This window comes from Athene noctua, chromosome 1 (assembly GCF_965140245.1).
Source record: "Athene noctua chromosome 1, bAthNoc1.hap1.1, whole genome shotgun sequence".
NCBI lineage: Eukaryota > Metazoa > Chordata > Aves > Strigiformes > Strigidae > Athene > Athene noctua.
The window spans coordinates 100,382,013-100,404,318 of NC_134037.1; the positions used below are offsets into that span (position 1 = coordinate 100,382,013).

Consider the following 22,306-nt stretch of genomic DNA (forward strand, 5'->3'; position numbering starts at 1 on the left):
AAGACTGTGCCTGCTTTTTTTCTTAATTGTACTTTGTACTTTTTCTTAGTTTGATAATAAGTTAAATAGTAACTAAAATAAGTTTTTTTGCAGGCTAACTTAAAAACTGTTTAAATGGTTTGACAGGAACAACTAGGTTGGTTATTTTTGCTATACTTTTACTTTCTTTGCCTAGATCCCTAAGAAGTGTGGCCAAATGAGTTTTTGAACACTGGCAGCTTGCTAATGCATGTTTTGGTTGCTTGGTCTAATTAGCTGAAACTTAAGAAATTCCCTTTGAACAAATTGAAAGCTATTTTTGTTTATTATGTCAGAAATTAGATAAACTTTGCTTGTCAGTATATTGACTGTGGCAGTTGGTCAATGTTGTCATTTTGACTCGAGGAAGGTAAAGATTTAAAACTTACTTATAGAATCATCTAAAAGGCCTATGCCCACTGACAAATTAGACAAGTCAAAAGGAAGTGTAGTTGGGTACCCAATATTGCAATTCTGTGCAGACAGGAGAATGAAGAAGCTGAGGATGAGATTGTTGGAGGCCCAAGGGACAGGGAGTGACTGCAAGTTGCACAGATGATAAAATGCCAGAGGCAGAACAAGTGAGGGACATGCTATGTTAAGGTGGCCCAAATACAGCACAGAAGTGAGTGCAAGATGGAAGGACAGAGCAAATGGACCGAGGCCGAAAGGAGTTAAGTATTAGGAGAAAGGAGGTGGAGGTGTGCAACACCGATGGGCAGTCAAGGAAATGTCAGAGGCAGAACGTGTGGCACAGACGTGGGGGGAGGAAGGTAAAAGTGTTTTCAGAAAGATTGTGGGGACACAGTGCAAGGAGGAGGGTTGTGGATGGTAGAGCATGATAATACTGGAATGCTCTGATGAACAGGGAATATTGAAAGGTGTAATAGGAAACATGTGACACTAGGGAGAGTGGAGTTGATTCTGTTTGTTAGAAGTTAAAATTCTGTCCCCATGTGAAGATGGAGACTGCTCATCCTTCTGGAATCTTGATTCAGGTTCTCTTTAGATTCTAGCATGTACCACTGACCGACTTCCACTGTCTTCATGGGGTTTTATGGTTTTCAATGAATGCAAAAAAAGTGGAAAAGTCAGTGCTCTGCTAGGAGAACCTGTAAGAAAAACAGCAGTCTCGTCCAGATCAAATGCTTTTTTCTTTTCCTCTTTTTTTTTTTTTCCCTTTGAAAACCTTCCCTTGCACTATACAGAGTGCAGTGGACTGCTTCTGTCCTGAACAATATATTTTTCTCTGTGGATTCTGATAATCACTCATGTTTGTAGTTTTGAATTGTACTATGAGTACTGATGCTTAGACTCTGATGTCGAAGATGTTGCAGATGTCTTTAAAAGAATACATCTTGCTTAAAATATGTCTTTTTCCTGATCATCAACAGTTATCTTAGTTCTACATTGTAATAAAATATACTTTTCTGTTCTCTTTGGGTTTTTTTTCCATTTACCGGTGACTTTGCCTAATCCACTTTTAATAAAAAGGGAAAACATAACAGAAAATAATTTTCCTTCATATTTGTCTAGGAAAATATCTTCTTGGCACTGATTACCCTTCCGCTTTCTCTCTATTAATGTGATCTTTTCAGATACCCTTGGATAGATGGTAGTTTGTGAGTACAAAGGATTTTTACCTCTTCTCAGTCCATAAATAATTGCAACTTCTTACAGGTTTTGGCAAATGATGATGAATATCCAGATTTTTGGTACTTGGATCCCCTTCCCATAACATCACACTGCAGATGCAGCAGCATTTTGTGGCTGCTCTTTTAATTTTTGTCTGACTTTGCAGAGTGTTCAATAAGTTTTCAGATATCAGTAATAATTCCTCCCCTTCTTTCCTTCTTTGTTGTTCTTTCTGGAGCCTCTAGCAGGAAGATGGATGACAGCATGGATGCTTGAGGGACTGCATGCGGGATTTGATGTTAGTATTTATCTTGAAGTGTGCAGATACTTCGATGTATCATAATCATAGGTACAGAAAAAAATCCCCTCACACAATATACACTTGATGATACAGAGAGTTGTCCAGTTGGCAGTAGCCTAGACAGCCACTGTAAAATTACATAAGTCCAACAGAAATACATAATCAGTCCTGTACATCAGCTGGCAAGGCAATGAAACAAGTTTAGATTTTAAATAGGGAGGGAATTCAGATAACTTCTGTTACTTTTGAACATACTGTAGAATCTCTGAGATGAAAGATCATTTGAAGTGTCCATAAGCTGACAGCTTGTTAATCTCTGAGCAGGGAAGTTTTTCTGTCCTTACTGTATGTATCTACTTATTCTGGGAACAGACTACCACAGTGCCTGCCTGCCACTATGGGAAAGAGCAGAAGAAAGTCAGGGAGGGCACAGGTTTTGGAGCTGCCTAAACTTTGAGGTTTGTAGGTCTGCTAATACCATTTTGCTTCTCTTCCTTTCCTCTTTGTTTTCAGATGATGAAAGACATTTAACTGACTGTGAAGATCAGTTGATTGAAAATAGGATTTAAAAAAAAGGGCCCTCAAACCTAGATGATGTGTCATAGACGTTGTATGCATCTCTCAATGTAGTGGACATAAAGGGATTGAGGAAGACTATGATGTTCAGGCACTGTGCTGAACATGTGTCCCTTCCTAGACAAGAGCCAAAGTTCTTCCTGTCCCACAAATGAAACAATCCTTAAGGTGAAAAAAAAAAGTAATCCGCTTAATTCTTGGGGGGCTCTTTTGCATTTGTCAGCATCCTAGACGAGACTGCTGTTTGCCAGGATCCTTGTTTGGTCAGCCAAAATTTGTTCTTCCTTCTCACAGCAGCTGGTTGTTCAAACTGTACAGTGATTTTTGTTTGTAAATAAAAGTATGACTGTACTGTATCTTAACAACACAGACAGACATTTACTTTGGGAACCAGTGTGGTTTTTCAGTTTAGTCAGACATTTTGATGTAAGCCAAAGAAAAGAGTTTACTTAAAGTTAAGCAGAAGAGAAAACATTTACATGAAAGCCAGGAAAGATTCTTAGTGATGAAGTTGAAAACAGGAGTAATTCCACTGCATTGTAATAAGACAGAAGCTTTCTTTTCTTCTTTACATATTTGTGTGAAAAAAAGAGTGTTGGAGAGCATGTGGAGCACAAGATGTATGCAGAAGGATTTGCTCTATGGTACACTGAGGCTAAGCAAATACAGTCAGTGTTATTTTGCTGACAGCCTTGCTGTTGAGACATCCAGTTTTAAAGACACTTTCTATAAAATAGATGAGCTATGGTGTCCGGTCTTTCACAGTTAATTATGTGAGAAAAACAGAAGTCATCCAGAACGCTTCCAAACCAGAAGTATCTGATATGTACAGTAAAATAGGATCTGTGGCGGGAGACTCCAGTATCACAGTGTCTGCAAACTAGTAGTTCTAGGAGTGGGTAGCTCCATCATGTTTTTATATGAAAATAATTTTATATGAAAATAAACTTCAGAGTGTGAAGTTGTGCTGGCCTTGAAAAATTCAAATGAAGGTTTACTGAACCAGGTTTGAAGCTCGGTGCATGGCCAGCTCCTGGAGTCAACAGAAAGGTCACCACTTTCTCTGATGTTAGCTGCAACCTCTAGCAAAGTTGATGGTGTAGACACTAACAACATTAAAGATACCCTCCTCCTCTTCCCACAATGTTTATCTCTTTTTGTCTACCTCATACTGCTCTCCCTTGCCTTGCCCTAGAGCTTATCCTTTCATCCTGTTGGTTTCCATGTTCCTGCTTGCACATTTGACAGGTATACCTCAATGTAAAGCAATGGTGATAGGAAATAAAAACACTTCTCTTGCAATATACTTAGAAATACATACTCTGTTTGAACAACTGAGCTAATGGACTTGTGTATTGCCGAAATGCAGCTGAGGAAGGAAGTGAGTAGGAAGCTTGAGTGCAGGTCTCCAAAACTGAAGCTGTTTCACTTCTTGAAGCAAGGTGCTTGAACTTGAACCTTTTTCTTTCAACTGCTTGGTATTGTTTCTGTTGTTAAACTTGTGTCCGTGCAGTCAGGCTGTGTAATAACTGGGACGAAGGCCTAATCCCTCTCCAAGGCAACCAGACAGTTCAGTAATTAAGGAATTCTGACAGTTGGATACTTGTCATGTGACATAGGCACTAATGCTAGTTTATATTATGATGCTGGTATAGTTTATATTATTATGCTAGTGCCAGTCTGTTTGGAGGGGTTTTAGAAAATGTAGCAAATAAAATACGCAAGTTTGCATGTTAAGAAAGCCATCTGTGTCATCTAGAGGATTGTGCTGTGACATAGGTTTGAAGTGATATTGCAGTTTCTTTGACTACATCAAGTCCGTTCAGAAAAGAAACTGTAGTGCAAACATGAATGACGGAACTAATAGTTAGGTAATATGTCTGAAAATCTTTTTCAGATACCAAATTTCTTTGAAGCTTGTCCAGAGCTCAGAAAATGCTTCTGCATTGTGCTAGACAGTGTACAACCATGTCAAGTTTCTATGTAAATGTCAAACAAATTAAGATGGCTTTGGAAGAATTTGAATATGAAAGGACAGGATATTTGACTGTCAATAGAAGGCTTAGGGAAATGTCTTAACGGGCAACAAAATGAATCCATATTTGTGTTGCAGCTTCATGTCAAATTCAACAATTTAATAGTAGTATTTGGGCAGTCTTTTAGTAGTACTCAGTGCTTAATTATAAATAGCAAAGTTGTATGGCAATGAATTGTCTTTTTGTGGATACTGAAGAAATCTAAGTTTGCTTTACTCTTTGTGCTTATCTTTAATGCATTTTTACATTTTAAAAAGCCTTACTTCTAACATCTCTTAACACCAGTGGCAGTATTGTTCTTTTCTGTGCTTCTTCATGATTTTCCCATACCTGTATTTGAATTTTGTGGGATACAGCATATTAATTTCATTGCAGTACAAGCTGTACAAAAATCTGAACTGGACAAAAATCTTGGTTTCAGTATTACAAAATTATTCATTCCTGATGATGATGGAGAAGGTTGAACTCGAGGGACATGAGAATTTCAGTCTATGTGTGTGTAGGAGAGGACTATTGATTATTTTTTTCTTTCATTTTGTGTCAACACTGCCAACTTTGCTAAAACCTGAAACACTCTGGCATCACAGATAGCAGTGACCTTTGTGGTCACTCTAGGAGGTGGCCAAGCACTAAAGGAGGTGCTTGGTCAGTGCTGTGCCATGTGGGCTGGTTGCAGCAGTGTAAATAGCTGAAATGTCGCAGTTCTTGTGCTGATACATAAGAGGGGTTACAGTGCAGTTCCTTTTTCTTAGCTGTTACCTGCTCAGAGTTAACAGGCATAGGAAAAGCATTCTGGATTTTTTAATCAGTAAATTCTTCAGATTGATACACACAGGACGGATCTATTTATGAAGCAGTGGCATCTTCTTGCTAGTAACCTTTCCTGACTAAAGCTATGCAAAGTGTGGGATTTGCAGTATTATGACCAGAATGGCTCTGTCATTTCTCCTGGTTTCAGTTGCAGCTGGGTAGGCTGGCAGACAGCACTTTCTCCAGTCTGATATCTGATTTTAGAGCTATTCTATCAAGTATAATATGATTGCACGTTTGCATTTGGTGCTTTTTGAGGTTTCCAAACTACATACATTTTTCCCAGATATATTTAATACAGTTTATTTGCGTTAATCACTTTCTGCAATGGTAGTGCAAAGCATGTGCAATTTGAAAGACTGTGTTAGTAGCTTGATTTAAGGAAATACTATCAAACAGCTATAATTGGCAAAGATGGCAGGCAATCTGCAAAGTATTGTAGCATTTTTTAAGTTGTTTGAAGCTTTCACCCCATGTATTGAACAATTTATAGTTTTCAGAAAAGTTTATGTGCCTATTTCTTTCTATTTAAGTATGAATACACATGATATCTAGGAAAGCTGGTTTATAAATCAGAATCAGTTTAAAATGAAGGAGAACTGTGTTTTCATTTCATGCCTGAGCTTACCTTGTGATACCTTTTGCATACTTGATGTTTTTCAACTTCAGAATCACCTCATGATCTGGAGCAGTTGGTAACATCATCTATTTGTCACTTTACTTAGTTTTATTCTCATTTCAGAAATGCGATTGCTGGGATTTTGGGAAGAGATGAACAGAGTTATTTCAGATTCTGAACTGATGTCTGGTATTCCCTACTCATCTGCAGTACCAGGACTGATACAGTATCTTCAGAGCATCACTAAGCTTGTGATATCATTGTTGTCAGTGAGTGCAGGTCCTGACATCCCGAGCAGCAGTTCACCTGTTGCAAAGAACATAGCCAAGCCACCATTGTCAGTTGTTCATCTCCTTCACTGTGAGTTTCATGAAGTACGTCTGCTTGCACTGGAAGCAATACTGCTCTGGTTGAAGCAAATAAATTCCAAGCAGATTGCAGAAGAAGGAGGAGGTGTATTGTGTTTACTCATTGATTTGGAAGGCACTCTTCTCACAGTGGCTCTGAAGGAAAAGAATCTCCAGTGTTTTTGCAAGGTAGGAGGGTGCTATTTTATTGACATTTGGTATGTTTTCAGTAAATGATACTGTTGATTTTTAAAATTAGATTTCAAATGTGAATGATGTTTTTTAAATAGTACGTGAGTGGTTTTGTTTTTTGGTTGTGGGTTTGGGGGTTTTTTTACGCTAAATAGGAGCTGTGCTGTAGTTCTGTTAACAGATGTGCTTGCATAAAGCAAGAACTTCCTCTCTCCTTTCTTAACACTGTCAGGAGAGGACCTCTGTGTTCTTGGAGTGGGGCTTAAGTCAGTGTTTTATTGATCTCAAGTGTACACATTCATGTTGAGATTGTAAATTCTTTGTGAATTGTGTGTGCAGATGCTGGAAATTCTTTATACTATGGATCTCAGAAATGTGCTTCTAAAGACTGAATGCTCTATAAAAATGAATCCAAATGAGCTCTTAACCTGGAGTTTAAACATCATAGATATCTCCAACAGGTATGGTCTGTCATGCTTGTTAAAATATTCAGATTTTAAAAACTTCAGATGTTGAAGTGTTCATTTATTGGTTTTGGACTATCTGTTGGTTTTAAAATTCGTGTTTCAGAAACATAAGTGTGGCTTATTTTCATAAAGATTGCTCTTGATGAGAATTTTTCAGAGAAGTTAGACATGGATCTGAATTAGTAAAAAAGACCACAAGTCATATTGGCAAGCACCCTGTAAATGTCCAATAATACAGTTCCTGAAATAAAACGTTACTCCAGCTGTCAGATGATAGCATAGCTCTTCATGAATGGTAACTTGGAAACACCTTAACACATAAAATTGATGGTCCAAACATACACTCTTTTGCTGTGAATCCGCCATCTGTCCTATGGCAGGATAAACCTACTGGTTTATCTGCAGATGATCTGTAGAAAGAGTAACAGATCTGAGTTCACTTGTTGGATTGGCAGAAATGGTTAACTCTAATCCTTAGGGTTCACACTCCTTAATCAAACTGTAAAGTCAGCAGAAAGTGCTGAAAATTTGGAGCAGTTTATAGTTTGTACTGAATTAGAAGCTGTGTCCTTCCATTCATAATGGAATGGACAGGGTTAAAGTGTCGAAGCTCTAAGGGCAATCCTGTTATTAATAGTCTCTTTTTTAAAGCCGTATAAATGTTGCACCCCAGTGTTAATGTAGAATATTTAGGGTACAGAGTGTAGACCAGCATTTTATAGCTGTGCACATTTGCTGTTGATTTACACTAAATTTTTCAAGTTTAAATTAGTATATGCAGTTTTTATTTCTGAAATGAAATAAGATACTTGTGGTAAAATAGCACTGACTGGTGCTGTTACAGTGAAAGAGCTGATACAGCAGACCTTACTGCTCAGGTGTTGCCATTCCTTGTGGTGAGACAAACCCTTCAGGAGCCAAAGTGTCTGTAGACCCTACTGGGAGTCATGGAGTGACGGTCAGGAGCTGGCAGTTGGAGTGTTCCACACTGGTAACATTTCTAGCAAGTATAGAAGAGATACTCCTGGAGCTTAACACCCACTGAAGAAATGCTTTTGTTTGTAATTTAAAATAATGTCTGATTTGTTTGACTTGCCTTCTATTTTCAAATGTGTTTTTCTATGGGAAGTATGCAGGTAGAAAACCAACACAGTTTGTCAAAGTAAGAGCATATTTCATTTGCATATCAACTGAAAACTAACATCAAGATTTGTAATGTAAAAATTCCAAGTGCTCAGCCTACTGAATGCCCATTGGTGATAATCAGGAATGGTGAAGAACTAGCTGTTTTTTTTCTAGAGATGAAATGATGTCAGAAATGGCTGCTTTTTTTTTTTTTTTTTTTTTTAATACGTTCTTTACCTTGTTTTCTCAGTACTGAAGTTCAAAGCATTGCTCTCAAATTTGCCTCCAAATTGGTTATTCATCTTTTGCAGAACCATCAGCAGGTAAGGGAAACAGCTGGTTAACAGTTTTGTAATTCTGGTGGTTTTGGTGCTAGAAGTAACGTGGCTTCTTTTAGATGGAAGCTCCAAGTTTGTGCTTTCTTGTGTCACTGCACCATTTCTGGCATTGTGTCTTCCTCTCTGAATACACTGCCACATTCTGAAATGAAACGGCCATGAATATAATCTCTCTATATCACTCTCAAAGTCACTTCAAGTTAAATATGTAAGTAAATTTTTCTGATGATGTCAACTTTTGAGAGCATCCAAAGTAGTCACTATAAAGTGGAAACAAAAATGCCTACGGTGATTAACACATGTACTGAATCCAGTCCATTTACTAAAGTGCAACTTTGTTGTGGTTTCTGATTGCTGGGGAGCCAGCAGCAGAGCTGATCCGAGGGGAAGGCAGGAAGCTGAAGCAGTGGTTGGGTGCAGTTCCCTTCCTTGCTGTGGGCAGTGTGACAAGTTGCAGCCTGAAGTCAGCATTTGAGCACACCAGCCTGTTTTCTGTGTGAAGTTTCTCATTGAATTTCCTCTTAAAATTTGTTTTTAAAACACTAAATATAATATAATAAACTTTGTAAAATTCAAAGCTCTGTGTTCTCCATTTCTGTTTATAGACAACTTAATTTAGGTTTATACCAGCACAAATTACTGGCTCAGATGTCTTTTGATTTTAAATTGTCAGTCTGTGATGTCACATATGTATGCATAGAGCAGAGCTAAGGCAGCTTTTAGTGCTAGACAGTTTTAATTTTTTTTTATGTTTTCGAGACAAACCCACTTAATGGATATTTAAAAATAGAATTCTCATCTGTTTTAAAATGAAGATTTTTTGTTTTCCTTATGTAGCTATTGCTTTTTATAGAATGTGAAGCAGAATTGATTCATATTGTATGCTAATAATCTTGTCTCATTATAAAAAAAGGAAGATTTTTGCACAAGAATTTAGAACATGAATTATGATGTTAAATCTTTTTGTTTAAGAAAGCCTAAATGCAAGAACTTCAAGTTATAAACAAAATAACCATATAAACCTGGTTTCACAAACAAATGTGGAACATGTTATTGCTCTGAAGATTTGTGTTAATTTAGAAAGAGGAGTTAATAAAAAATGCTATAACGATGCAGAAGACCCAAGTACGTCAGGTTTTCATCTAAATTCTTTGGGTTTGCATTCAGTATTTGCATTTATAGAAGGGATTGTTTCTCTTCCATAGGTAAAAGACAAGTTCTGTCCTAGATAGTTCTCTTCAAAATTCAAGCAATTGTAATATCCTGGGAGATAGATTTTTTTTAATGTGTTAGAATCTGCAGGACATGCTCTGGCTGTGTCCCTTTGTGCAGTGTAGGCGCGGCCATGTACCATGCAGAATGAGGCAGAGTACAACCAGAGTTTCATTTATTCCTCAATGGGTTCTCCTACACTTCTCTGCCCTTTAATTCCCCACATCTTTTCACTAGTTCTTTTCTTTCTCTTATTTAGTTGTTCTGCTTTTCACTTCCTTTAATTAAAAATAAGTAAGAGAGAAAAAGAAAGAGGAAAAAAAAATAGTTGCACATACCTCAAGTGTCTCCAGATCAAACTGGTGATGCTTTTCCTGTTCTTCTGTCTATGAGGTCCTACTCTGTTTGTTTTGGTTTTTTTCCTCCAGAGTTTCCTTCTGATAGCTGTAGCATGTGCTTGCATGTGGCTGTGCCTGGATGCCAGCTTCTGCAGTTTGCATGTTCTGTCATCTAACCTGCACTTGAGCTTCCTGTACCTTGGCTGACCTGCTGCCCTCCTGAGTGTGGCATTTGCAGGGAATCTTAGCTCCTTCTTGGTCACTTTTGGAAATTAGGACTTTGTCTTCCCAGTTATGTCTCAGCTGTCCCATTGGAGGTCAGCGTTTATAAGTCCTGGAAGTGCTATTGGAGTAATGAGTAAAATGCATATCATTTCTTTCTACAAAAAATGCAGTAACCATCCTACATATCGGAAAGAGTTGAAGCTTTGTCCCATTATTACTGTGTAGTAGTTTTCTTAGCGTATGTGTCTGAAGACAAAGTATTTTCCAAAAGATGGCAACTAGATTTTATTTGATCTGGGAAATTTCTTTTTCCTGTTCTTTTTTCTAATTCTTGATGTTTAAGAACAGCGAGCTTGACTGTGTATCAGCCAACATGGAGCTTCCTTCAGTGTTCTGAATGCACATGCTATCAGAACCCAAGGTACCTTGGCAGCCTTACCAAAAAAAAGTTTCCATCCCCAGTATCTGCAGAGGAGACAGATGGAGCTGCATTCACCCCTTTACCAAGCATTGTATCATTACCAAAGCCTAAGATTGATGCCACAGTTCATATACTCTTGCTTGTTTTCTCCAGATATGTGTATGTATCTACATGTACGATACTTCTGTGAATTGCTTCTCTTTGTTATAGTCCAGTGTATTTATCTTTGACTCGCATGTTTAAAAGAACCAAGGACATAAAGATATTCTTTGACTTGTGTGGTCATTGATGAGTCTGGTGTGAAGGGCCAGACCAAGAGAATTGCCTATGAATACTAGTCTAACTAAAAGAAAATCTCCCATCTTAACTATCTGTGACATGGTAAGCCAACTTCTGAATGGGTGCTTGAAGTTCACCACCTTGAAAAAAACACGTACATTTACTGAGTAGTATCCCTTTGGCAGTCCGTAGTTTAATGTGATGGTAAGTGGTAACACCGGATTGTACAGCATACTTCTCACATGTTCTGTGCCTTCAGATTTCAGAAGAAGTCCTGAAAAAATGGGTTCAGCTGATAGATTATTTTTGTGGAGATGAGCAACAGACAGAGATGCTTTTAGCAGCTGCTGAAGTTCTTAAAAGTATGACATCATTCATTCTGACCAATGAAAAACTCATTCTTGGTGAGTAGTTTGAACATTAATTTTCTGGATCTCATTAATACCCGACTTAAATGTATTGTATACATATATATGTACACATATTCAAAGCACATAATTACATCAAACAGGGTTTTTTTTTAAAAAAAATAATAGGATTTAATTACTAAACAGACTTACTTAAATTCTGGTACAAAAAGCACATGCACAGCGCTTCTTGCAGTAACTCCACAGAAGGAGGGACATGAGCTGCAGTTATGTCTGCAGGCTACTATACATTGCTGTACAGATTTACTGGCTTGCAATTTCTCTCTGACATGAATCTTTCTGAAATACTCTGTTGGTGATGTAGACATACTTCTAGTTTAACACTGCAAGTGTAACAAAGCTGCGCTGAATGGAAGTTTAAATTAAAGGGTTCAGTCTAGAAATGAGGGACACATTCTACTATGAGAATGATTAACAATTGGATGACATTATACCCCCCAGATATAATGATTTTTTTTAAGTTAACTTTAGACTATTTGGAAAAAAAGCTAAACAACTACAAAAAACCCTGCACAGCCTTATTCAACAATACATTGCTGACTGAGAGGCAAAACTAATGGAAATTCTCTGGTCTGTTGTGCAGAAGACATTCGTTTTTTCTTTTAGCTTTTTTTACCCCTGCCTTCTGTGAGCAGAGCATAAGGGGATTTTGTGACTAAAGGGCCAGGATATGTGCAAAAATAGATAATGATAGATGATAAAGAAATTATTTTACATCCTTAACAAGACAGGCAGCTTTAAATACTTACAGCTTCTGTGATATTTTATTCCAACATAGTTATTTAAATGTTTTTAGTTTGAGTAGCTTAAGTCCACATATGTGGACTGGATACAAATTTTTGTTAGATGAAGAGAATGATATATTTCTTAAGCTGTAGATAGTGGTGTTTTTAAAACGTCAGCTATTTATTTTGAGATCTGTCTTTTAAGAGGTATTGATAGCATTTAACAGAGCTAAACCTGTTAGATGAGGTAGACATTGGACTATTAAATGTTCATAGTACCAACTCTGGAAATCTTGACTTCTACCATCTAGTTAAAGCTCTTAGTATGACAGACATTACGATTTTATATCAAATGAAAACAGTGGAGGTACTGGAGTGAAAAACTCCCAAATGCTCTGCTTCTCATCTGTCGCTGTTTGGATCTGGTCCATATCTGATGGAGAACGAAGTTTCCTCTTTGATCTTGTCAGAACAGTTGCTGGTTTCCATGCTTTCCAATCGGGCAGATGTGAAGGTCTGAAATAAAAAATAGCAGCAGTTTGAATCTGACACAAAATCTTAACAAAACAAAGAAAAACAAACCCCAAATCCCCCCCAAAATAGCCTAGAAAGCCCCATGGCCTTAGTGAGCAAGCCATCTGCACGAGCTCTTTGCTCTGAAAATTGCGCCAGGGGAGGAAAGATGCAGAGCCAACCCTCCATACTACCTAGAAATGTCAATCTGGGGATCTTCTCAACTGTGAAACTGTTAGTACTGCAGTGAGATGTTTAGAAAATCAAGATCTCGATCTGGTGATTAGCTGTAGTGATACAGACCCAGAATGATTCCCTTTAAAGTTAAAGGGGTTATGCGCATATAAACAGTTTTGACTTTTATGCCTTGTTTTGTATCAGCTTGCTTGACCACATATAGTCGAAAGTAAAATTTAAAGAAAATTGTGGTTGTATGAAATGGAGTTGCAGTCATTCCCATAAGATTCCATTAAGTATGTTCATAAGAGGAAGAGGGTGAATGCTAGTGAGTATGTTCTGGATGACCCCATCATTTCTCCGTGATGTTGCTTGAGCATTCAGAAAAAGTCTGTCTGGAAAATCCATTTGCAGACTTCCACCTCTGCTGGAGATACAGCAGAAGCTTATTTAGGTGGGAAAGCTGGCCGTTGTATCTAGAAGGGAGTAATTACTCTGTCCTCGCCGTGCCAGTGTAACATTATTGGGTGTGTCATGCTAGAAAAAAATAATTTCTTTCTGAAATAATTATACTACATCCTATTCCCACATAGGGAAGTTAGATGAAATACAAGAATGTCACTTCGTAGTAAAACCTCAAGCAATTAATTTTTGCCAAGCAGTGAAATGCAATTAATTGTCTAGCTAGCCTCTGATAGACCTGTTGATAACATGCTTGAAGAAAACCAGTGCAGCAATGAAGCACCGACTCTGTTGTTGTCTGTGATCACAAGAAAGTAATATCTAACAGCTGGCTGCCTCTAAAGAGACCTTCCAGTGGTTTCCTTTCATGAGGATGTTCAAGGAGAGCTGAAAAGTCAGCTGAAAAGTGCCCCGGCTAACATATGAGTTTGTGACCAGCTAGTCATCCTTAGTGTGACACCACTAAATGAGACAAGAATTTGCAAGTGGAGTGTGGCTTGTGAGATGTGAATTGCCACTGGGGTAGTATGTGGGGTCTGCCTGTTTGGGGTTTACCAGATGAACTCCTCCCTCTTGGCAGTTATCCCTGATGAGTCTTAATTGTGTGCAGGTAAGTATCCCATGGATTAAACCTGGCTTGCTTCCAGCAGTGGGTATAAGGGTGGCAGGCCCCGTTGGTGAATGGCAGGCTGAGGTGTGGATATGGGGATTAGTTGATAGGTAGATCCTTGGGAGGTGGGATCATTTGCCATTTCCTGCAGGGAATGGCATTTGTGGTCAGCACTACTGTCAGTATCTGAACAAAACTTGGTTTGGCAGCTCCTGCTCCAGGCAGATTGCAACAGCAAATCCATGATCACAGGGCATTGGTCAGTCTCCAGTGGCAAAACTTTTGCTGTTGCCAAACAGGAATTCAGCACTCCTAGAAACTGTAGAATATTTGGAGAGCCCACAATTTAAAGTTGAACCCATATTAAGAGAGGTCCATTTTCTTACCTGTTGCCCACTGTTTAACCAGGCTGAGTCAACCACCTAGGTGAAGTTCACATATGCTGAAAACATTTTGATCATATTGCCAGTTGTCTTCCATGTGGTTTGCTGATGCATCTCTCCTGCCCATGTTTCAGTATTTCACAGCATTTGTTGTGTTTAGGTGTGGACACAGAGCTCTGTAACTTCTTTGAATGCGTGTAAGAAATAGAATTCTAATTTTTCCTCCATAAATAAACACAGGGCTGACTGATACCCTTGCTATGTGGAAATGTGTGGTTCTACTGCTGCAGAATGAAGATTTGGTAGTAAGGGATGCTGCTGCTGAGGTTATACAAGTGGCACAGTCTGAAAAAAAGAGCAGTAAAAGAACAGGTATGTTAACTTTCTTTACTTTTAAACATTATTGGATAGTTAGGAGACAAAAGTATTTATCTTCTAATCACAAACATCTTGCTAACTGTAAAGTGAACCATGCGTCTTTATAAACACATACCATGGAAGATAACAGCAAGTTATGATGTTTGACACCCACCATGCTTTATTATTTTGATTTTACTGTTCTTAGTATAATTCGCATGTGGTTACATGGGTATGTAAAAAAGACAACAGCAGTATTCAACTTTATGGTTCTTGATGTGATGAGTCAACTGTCACATAATTTCACATTTTGAAAGTTCTTTAATACCAGCTTTGATCTAATATAATGTAGTGGAAGGCACTCTTTGAGTCCCAGGTCATTATAATAGCCTGATCACAGAGAGATAGGAATCTGGGAAACAGTGTTCAACTCATTGATTCATTATTAGACCTGGAAATCCATTTAGATCCAGATCAACAAAGACAATTCTCTGTACCCACAATGTGCTTTTGAGGATGTGGGCCTTTTTGTCTGCATGCCCTAGTTTACTCAACCCTATTAATTTTAAAATAACCACAAAACTCGAGTAGGCTTAACTAATTAATGTGCTTCACTTTGCTGATGCATTCTTCCATGTGTTGTGAATAAATGGGAATTTGCTACGAAGCTCATCTCTCACTGGTGGTCCCTACTGGTCTGTGCTACCCAGTAACACCTGTACCGACTTGTCTGCAGTCAGTTGAAATTAGTCGGCCATCTCCATGTGAACTTTTACTAGACTGGAGGTAAAGCAGCTCTCTGGTTTAAAAAAATATAAGGAAAGGCAGTTAAAATATATGTTTGCCACTACTGTAGATAGAAATAGCCAGGAACGTCCTCATGTGGCAGATGTGGTTTTGAGCTAGTGCTGTTCAGGCACACTGCTATGGGGTAGGAGAAGGTAAAAGGAGGGATACAGACAGCTTTCCTCTCCTGTTAAATCCTGCAGTTCTGATTCCAGCACTCTCATCACAGCTCTAGCAATTTATGTAGTCCCAGCTACAGCTCTCTTGAGTATCAAGAAGCTCTGCATGTGTGTGCCTCAGGTCCCCAGTGCTGGCCTTTGGGGGGACATTCTCAAATGTCTCAGGATGGTACTTTATACAATGTATAATAATGTATGTACAGTGCTGGATATTTTTCTCTGGCTCCTTGTATCTTCTCCCTTCTTTCTGGTTGTATCCCTGTGCCAAGGGATATTGCCCTGTAACTGGATGAGGGCTCTGTCCTACTAATGAATACAAAGGTCACTTCAGTGCATGCTGTTACAGCTTATCACTTTGTAAAGCAGAAGTGGCCATAATCAAGGAAATAATTATTTTTTTATTTGCTGTGTTCCTAATTAGGATAGGGACACCCTCCCCAAACTTATGTTAACCCCTTAGGTTATCCTTAGTTGTGCCTTCCTGTTCTTTCACTTCAACTGCTTTTAATGAAATCAGTGTCTTTCATCTGTGACTAGCAAAGAATGCTGCTTTTGAAAAGATAGAATCCAATTTCTTTCCACCTCAATTTTACATTATTATTGTTCCTTCCTGTGATCTCTTTTTTTCCCCCATGAAACTCCTTTCACTTTTTGTGCTTTGCTATCTAGTTTCTAGGGAGGCAGGTCAAGGAGTTTTGCCCCTGTGGCTTTTGTTTACAACCAGATTAAAATAAGCTTGCCTCTGAACGTTGTTTGTTACTTCCATTTACCCCCTTTCTTTTCGTGTGCATGTGAGAGTATGCAATATGTTTGAGTCTGAGGTTTTTATGGATCACCAGTGCTCTCTGTCCTGGCAATTTTTAAATTACATTCAAATATCTACTTATTTTTTCTCAGTTTTCGTATAATGAAAGTCTGCTCTTTCATCACAACAGTGATTTAAAAATATCTAGCTGATACACTGAAATTCATTAGAAGCCATAAAACCACTCTCTTTAAACCTTTTATTTGATAACAAATTGCTGGATAACTTACACTGACTTTGAATTTCCATTATACAATGACAAGTATTGTGGCCCAGCAGTTTTATCATGAGATCAGAAAGAAAGATGACTCGAGATCAGAAAGAGGAATAGTTGTTTAGAAACCCATTTTCATACATTCTGCAATTGTTTCAGTTTTATTTCACTGCCATCCCCACTAGCTAACATGGAAGAACAAAGAGACTATTACCATTTCAGCTTCATTTGTGCATCAAAAATGTTTGTGTCCTAGTAGCAATTACATTTCCAGCAATACTGTGTTGTAGAAATATGTTATGGTGTGTTACACCTTTTACTGCTGTTAATTCGCTGTGCAGAGTGTGGGAATGCTTTCCACAACATCCAAGCACTGGACTTGCCAGAAATTGTCACTTGTCATCATTGTACCACTCTTCACAGAATTCTCTCTCTTGCTGTGTACACAACATGTAAGGTAGTAGCTGCCTACAGAAGAACTGTGTTGTCGGCTTAGGGAATCAACACCTTAAATGTTTCCTTTATATGTGAGATCCAAAGGAATCCCTGTTTATAGCCTGACAACTGCCCCTGCCCTTCACGCATGGTACAAGCTGGCATCTGGTTTTCCTGTGAAAGAGTTATGAAAGGGTGTATACTTTTGTGTAACAGCTGGAGCAAGACAGAATTTGTATTGTGCTGCAGCAGAGTAAGATACGTAAGGTTGGACCATTAATAATAGCAAAGTTATCTGCATAGATTGTTCATTGTTGTTACAGGACATTTTTCCTTTGTATGTTGCTGAGTAACAGTACAAATGTGTAGCAGTATGACAGTGTCAAATAATAGGTATTTTCAGGTCATTTATAGATGGTGAAACTATAGGTAAATGATCACATCTATTACTGTGGTTTCACTTCCAGTAACATCTCCTATTTGTGTCATTCTTTGAAATGTTATATGAGCTCCTGGAAGAGAATATGAACTTGTTTTCTTGTTACTCCCTCATGGCTTTTAGTGAGGGCAAACCCCCCAATTTTCTCAAATGACTAATCCATGCAGCTTTGGATCACTCAAATTATGAGAGCAGTAACCTTGCAGAGTCTGAAATGCAGGGGAACAAATGTGATTCAAGAACGCTGTGAAAATTGCCCCCATTTTCGTTTGAAAGGAGAAAAGCACAGAAGCACAAACACTGATACACAGAGTCCTTGCTCTGCCCTACCCTTCACCCCCTAAGAAAACCCCTATAAAATCTACTATTTTTTTAAAGATGGCAAGGACTTCCACTGTTACCAGTGAAGTTCTTTTTTTTTTTTTTTTTTTTTTAATACATATAGAGAAGCTTGATTTAATTTTGTAATACATGTAAAAGCTCATAATCATAAGGGGAAGTTACTGAGGTTGGTTGACAGCAGTCATTTTCTGAGCAGAGCAGGTCAAACCGAATCCTATCTCACTAGAAAGGAAAAAACCTTTTGTTATTCTCGCTAAAAATACCAACTTAGCAGGTAGTTAAGGTTTCCCTAATAACTTGAACAATATAAACCCCATCTGTAACTCAAGGTATTGTATGTACACTTTGTTGTTGTTTCCTCATGCATTGAGGTGTAAACTTCTGGGGGATTGTTTTATTCCTTTTAGTATGAGGGAGGGTACAGGAAGTATTGTATTCAGTGTAAATGTAGAATAGCTGCTTTGAAATCTAATTGAATTAGTGACCCATGGCTGTGTAAAGTCTAGACCTATTCACAGCAGCATTTCTTATCCAAGAGGGTTACTCCTTACAAGAAGGAATATCATTTATTCCTTCTTGTAAAATGGGAAATGGGAATTTTCTTTCTCTACTGATGATCGCTTTACTCAATAGACTGAAAAATTCAAGTAACTGAGTGCTAGAACGAAAATTTTATTCACTGGTGTAATTTTCTTCTATGGCTTTTTTTTTTATTTAGAGAAACATTACCTTAAGTAAAATTACGAGCTTGTCAGTATTAGAGAAGTTTGAATAAACTATTTTTTGCTGTTATTGCTAAGCCAGTGCAATTCTGTAAAATTATATATGAAAAAATACCTTTAGTCAGCTGAACCCTTATGTTGGTAAATTACCAAATTAACCTTAAATGGGTTTAATTGCATTTCAGTGTTGTCAGCATTAGCACCAATTTAGCTGATTTTTTAAAATTGAGCTGAATCAAGCTTAGATGAGCAATTAGATTCATGAACTTGAGTGATTAGATTAATGAACTTTTGAAAGTGCCTGAATGATATAGCAGCCTAAATATTCTTCTTGAATATAATCTTAGGCATTCAGGAAACTTCAGTGTTGACTGTGAAATAGCAGGATTGTGTAGAGATGAGCAAGTTAGCTCATGGACTGGAGCTGTGTGTCTGCAGCAGAGCATTGTTCAGCACAACCTAGGTAAATGGCCACTCTGAGCACCACTGTCACTGGGTATGTTGTAAGTGTTGAAAACATTGAAAATCAGTCCAATGTTGTTATTTCTCTTAGTTCTTAAGTAATTCTGAGAATAGGATGGGGGCTATAAATGATGTAGTCAGTTTTAAACATATTGCTGATCTTATCCAAAATTCAGGTATATGAATCCTGTTCCTTCTGTTACCAATTCACATGCTCACGACATGAGCAATAGATGATACTTCCCTGACAGGAGTTTCTGAACAGAAGGCAATGCAAAGCACTGTGATTCTTCTCTTGATGGTTGTTTCCTTCCTGATAGAGTCTACTTTTTGTCTTCAGGGGGGGGGAAAAAAAATAAAAAATAAATCAGTGAAAATTACAGATGTCCTATTTTTTGAATCAGCAGCAAAAAAAAACATTATTAGCTGGCTTGTTTGAAGAAGCTGACTTCCCTTCCCAAGAACATCCTCTTGGGAAGGGAGTGGCACTGTTCTACAGAGCAGACTGGATTGACATTCTTGTGGAAGACTTCATTGTTGAGTATTGCTTTGTGTTTTAGTGGCCTATGGTATCTCAGCCCTATCTTACTGTATCAGACTAAATGCATGTAGGAGCCTTCCAGCAACTTTTATTTTGCTTATTGATGAGAGACTATAAATGTGAGTAAAGAGAGAAGTTAAAATGTGGTGTGTGTGTGGGGGGGAATATTATTTAATTAGATTAAAGAAGTAAAGCATTTTCAAGGTGACTTTGAATTCCTTTCTAGACTTCAGCATTTGACTGAGTAGAACCTTTATCTTTGTGAAACGTGCTGTCTCCTTGGCATGAAGAAGAGCAAAGTTGCTTGTTTCTTGTGCCTCTGTTTTTTCACGCATCATGAATATAGAAGTTAAATTAAAAATAAACTAAAATTTCATTTATCTAGAGTAAGTGTCTCTATCGTGAAGGTGTGCACAAGAAGGCTTTCCTGCATGGGTTTTTTTGGGAGGGTGATGTAAATAAGCCTTAGCAGAGGTAGGAAAGAGGTTAAGAGAACATCAGACTATTCTCCAAAAATCTTCCTCAGTGAACCTAAAGCTGTGCAGAGTTTTCATACATATGTGCCCTATGAAGATCTACTAAATCACTTGTGTGAGAGATAAGAGATAAATGCAGTCTGTGTGATGTTAATGCAGCACAATGGTCTGGCACTCATCATCAACACCACAGGTGATATCAGCAAATCATGGGAGACTGGCATGATCCCAAAACTTGTACCCCAAATGTCCTTTACAACTGATCCATGAAGTATTTCAGGACAAGTGACTCGGATTTAATCTGCTCCAGTTGCTAGTGAAACAGCTAAGAGTAAATGCTGGGCAAACCTAAAATGCTAAAAAAGCATTGTCATTGATAGTTTCAGCTGCATGATAAGAGCATCCCACATATTGCATGGGAAACAGTAAAACATATTTTACTTTATTTGTTACCTAAACTGCTTGTCGGCATTTGAAACTGTTTTCAAACTATTCTTTAAAGTACATGCAACTTTGGCCATAGCAAAAGGAGCTTTTCTTCCACATGTTTACTACTGGGTAAATGTGTTAAATAGATTTCTTAGTTCATCAGCATGTTGAGTTAACCCTCCTCTGCCCAGACCTGTTTACTTACGAAGTGCTAGTCCATACTGTGGGACTGGAGATGGAAAGTAACTGTGGGTTAGAACCTGTGCACCATTGGTGTGTGCAATACGCAGCTTTTGAGTTGCTGTCTTTCTCCTGATGAAGCATATAAATGAGAGATGCTAACAAGCTGTTCAGAACTCCCCTTTTCATATGACTAATGTGTTCATCCTCTTGCCAAACTTGGGGACAGCTTTCCCACTTTTTGATTTGCTTCTGTGCTGGCATAGCCATGAGAGGACTGTGGTGAATAAAACAAGTGTCACGTTGCTCTGATCCTGGACAAAGATTAATATGTAGGGTTCAACTTTTCTCATGCACTGGATGACTTGCCCTGATGTTCAGGTTAGGCTAATAGACCTCTGAGGCCCCAGACAACTCCTTTAGTTGTGGCTCTTAAAACCAGTTCTGGCAGCTGCCTGGCTTTGAGGAATAAGTGGCAATTACCTGAACATAAACTTGGGAACTAAATGCATGCAAACAGGTTTGAGGATGCATTAACAAGTCTGTGGCAGGATTGTAGATTATTTCATTTTCTTAATTTAAGTCAAACTTGTACATTTTCTTCTCTATTCTGAGATTTTAATTTCTTCTCTATTTAGAGATTTGATGGAGGGGTTGCAAAAAGCATGAAGTCAGAATTTGTGTGTAGAAAGAGCTGTGCTGAAACTGCTGTCTGGAACTCTTCCACTAGGCAGCCTGAAAATGGAGGTTGGTTGGTAGTGCTGTGGATGGTTACAGCTGCATACAGAAGATAGGACATCTTTTTTTTAGGTACATGACATCAGGTGCTATGGGGCAGAAAGTTAAGAGCTTCCCACAACTGGAACAATTTCAGGTCATTCCTACTGCACTGGGTAGGGAAAAAAACAGCAAATTGGAAAGAGCATTTAAAAAATACTTACTGCTGTCCATGATTTTAAAGCTATCTTGAGAGTCTCTTAGAATTTTGGAATCTGTTGGTCAAAAAAATTTCCCAGTCAGATCTTGTGATATGCCACGGGTGCTTGGGAACGGCCCAAAAGTTCTCACAGCATTGTCTGGGTTACTAATGGAAAACTGCTAATCGTGTTAGCCAAAATATGTTTATGTTCCTTGTATTGGGGACAAGTGGAAGGAAGGTTAATGAAATTTTTCTTTCTGGGATCAGCTCCAGAATTTCTTCTGCTTTGACAGTCTTCTTGATAACTGCATTCTGATAACTAGATGTGCAGCTCACTAAACAGAACTAGATTTCTAAGCCTGCTATGATAGAGGAGTCTTTTGAGCTGAATGTTAGGATTTAAATGGGAGGTGGCATTTATCCAAATGGCCTTTAAGCAGTGGAAAGCAGAAAAGGGACACAGACAAGACTCATCCAGGCAAAGAGAGTATGATAAAGATGTGATACAATCAAAAGCTGAAAAAAAATCACAGGAAGGTAAAGCTGCTTCTGTTGCAGAATGAGATGATTTTCTACAAATGAAATTTATTTTCAAAACATTGTGCATGGAGTCTATGTAATAGTCTGTGTTAAAAGCATTACTTCTTGCAGCCTCAGTGGAGAGGTGTAAAGTAGTGGCAGCAGTTTGTAGTATTATATTCAAATATGGTGTCGAATTTTTTATTCAGAGACACTGTAAGGTGATGACATCTCTTCAGTTGTATTAGATAAGTCATGTTGAGG

General features: G+C 38.1%; 1 protein-coding gene across 1 annotated transcript in view; it reads left to right on the forward strand.

Annotated features, from left to right (window-relative positions):
* THADA (THADA armadillo repeat containing) overlaps positions 1 to 22,306 on the forward strand; it is a 166,010-nt gene that overhangs the window by 123,258 nt on the left and 20,446 nt on the right. The window contains exons 32-36 of the mRNA XM_074897106.1: positions 6,119 to 6,531; positions 6,874 to 6,995; positions 8,377 to 8,449; positions 11,199 to 11,343; positions 14,478 to 14,609. Of these exons, the coding sequence (XP_074753207.1) occupies positions 6,119 to 6,531; positions 6,874 to 6,995; positions 8,377 to 8,449; positions 11,199 to 11,343; positions 14,478 to 14,609 (885 nt within the window). The remainder of the gene's footprint in view (positions 1 to 6,118; positions 6,532 to 6,873; positions 6,996 to 8,376; positions 8,450 to 11,198; positions 11,344 to 14,477; positions 14,610 to 22,306) is intronic.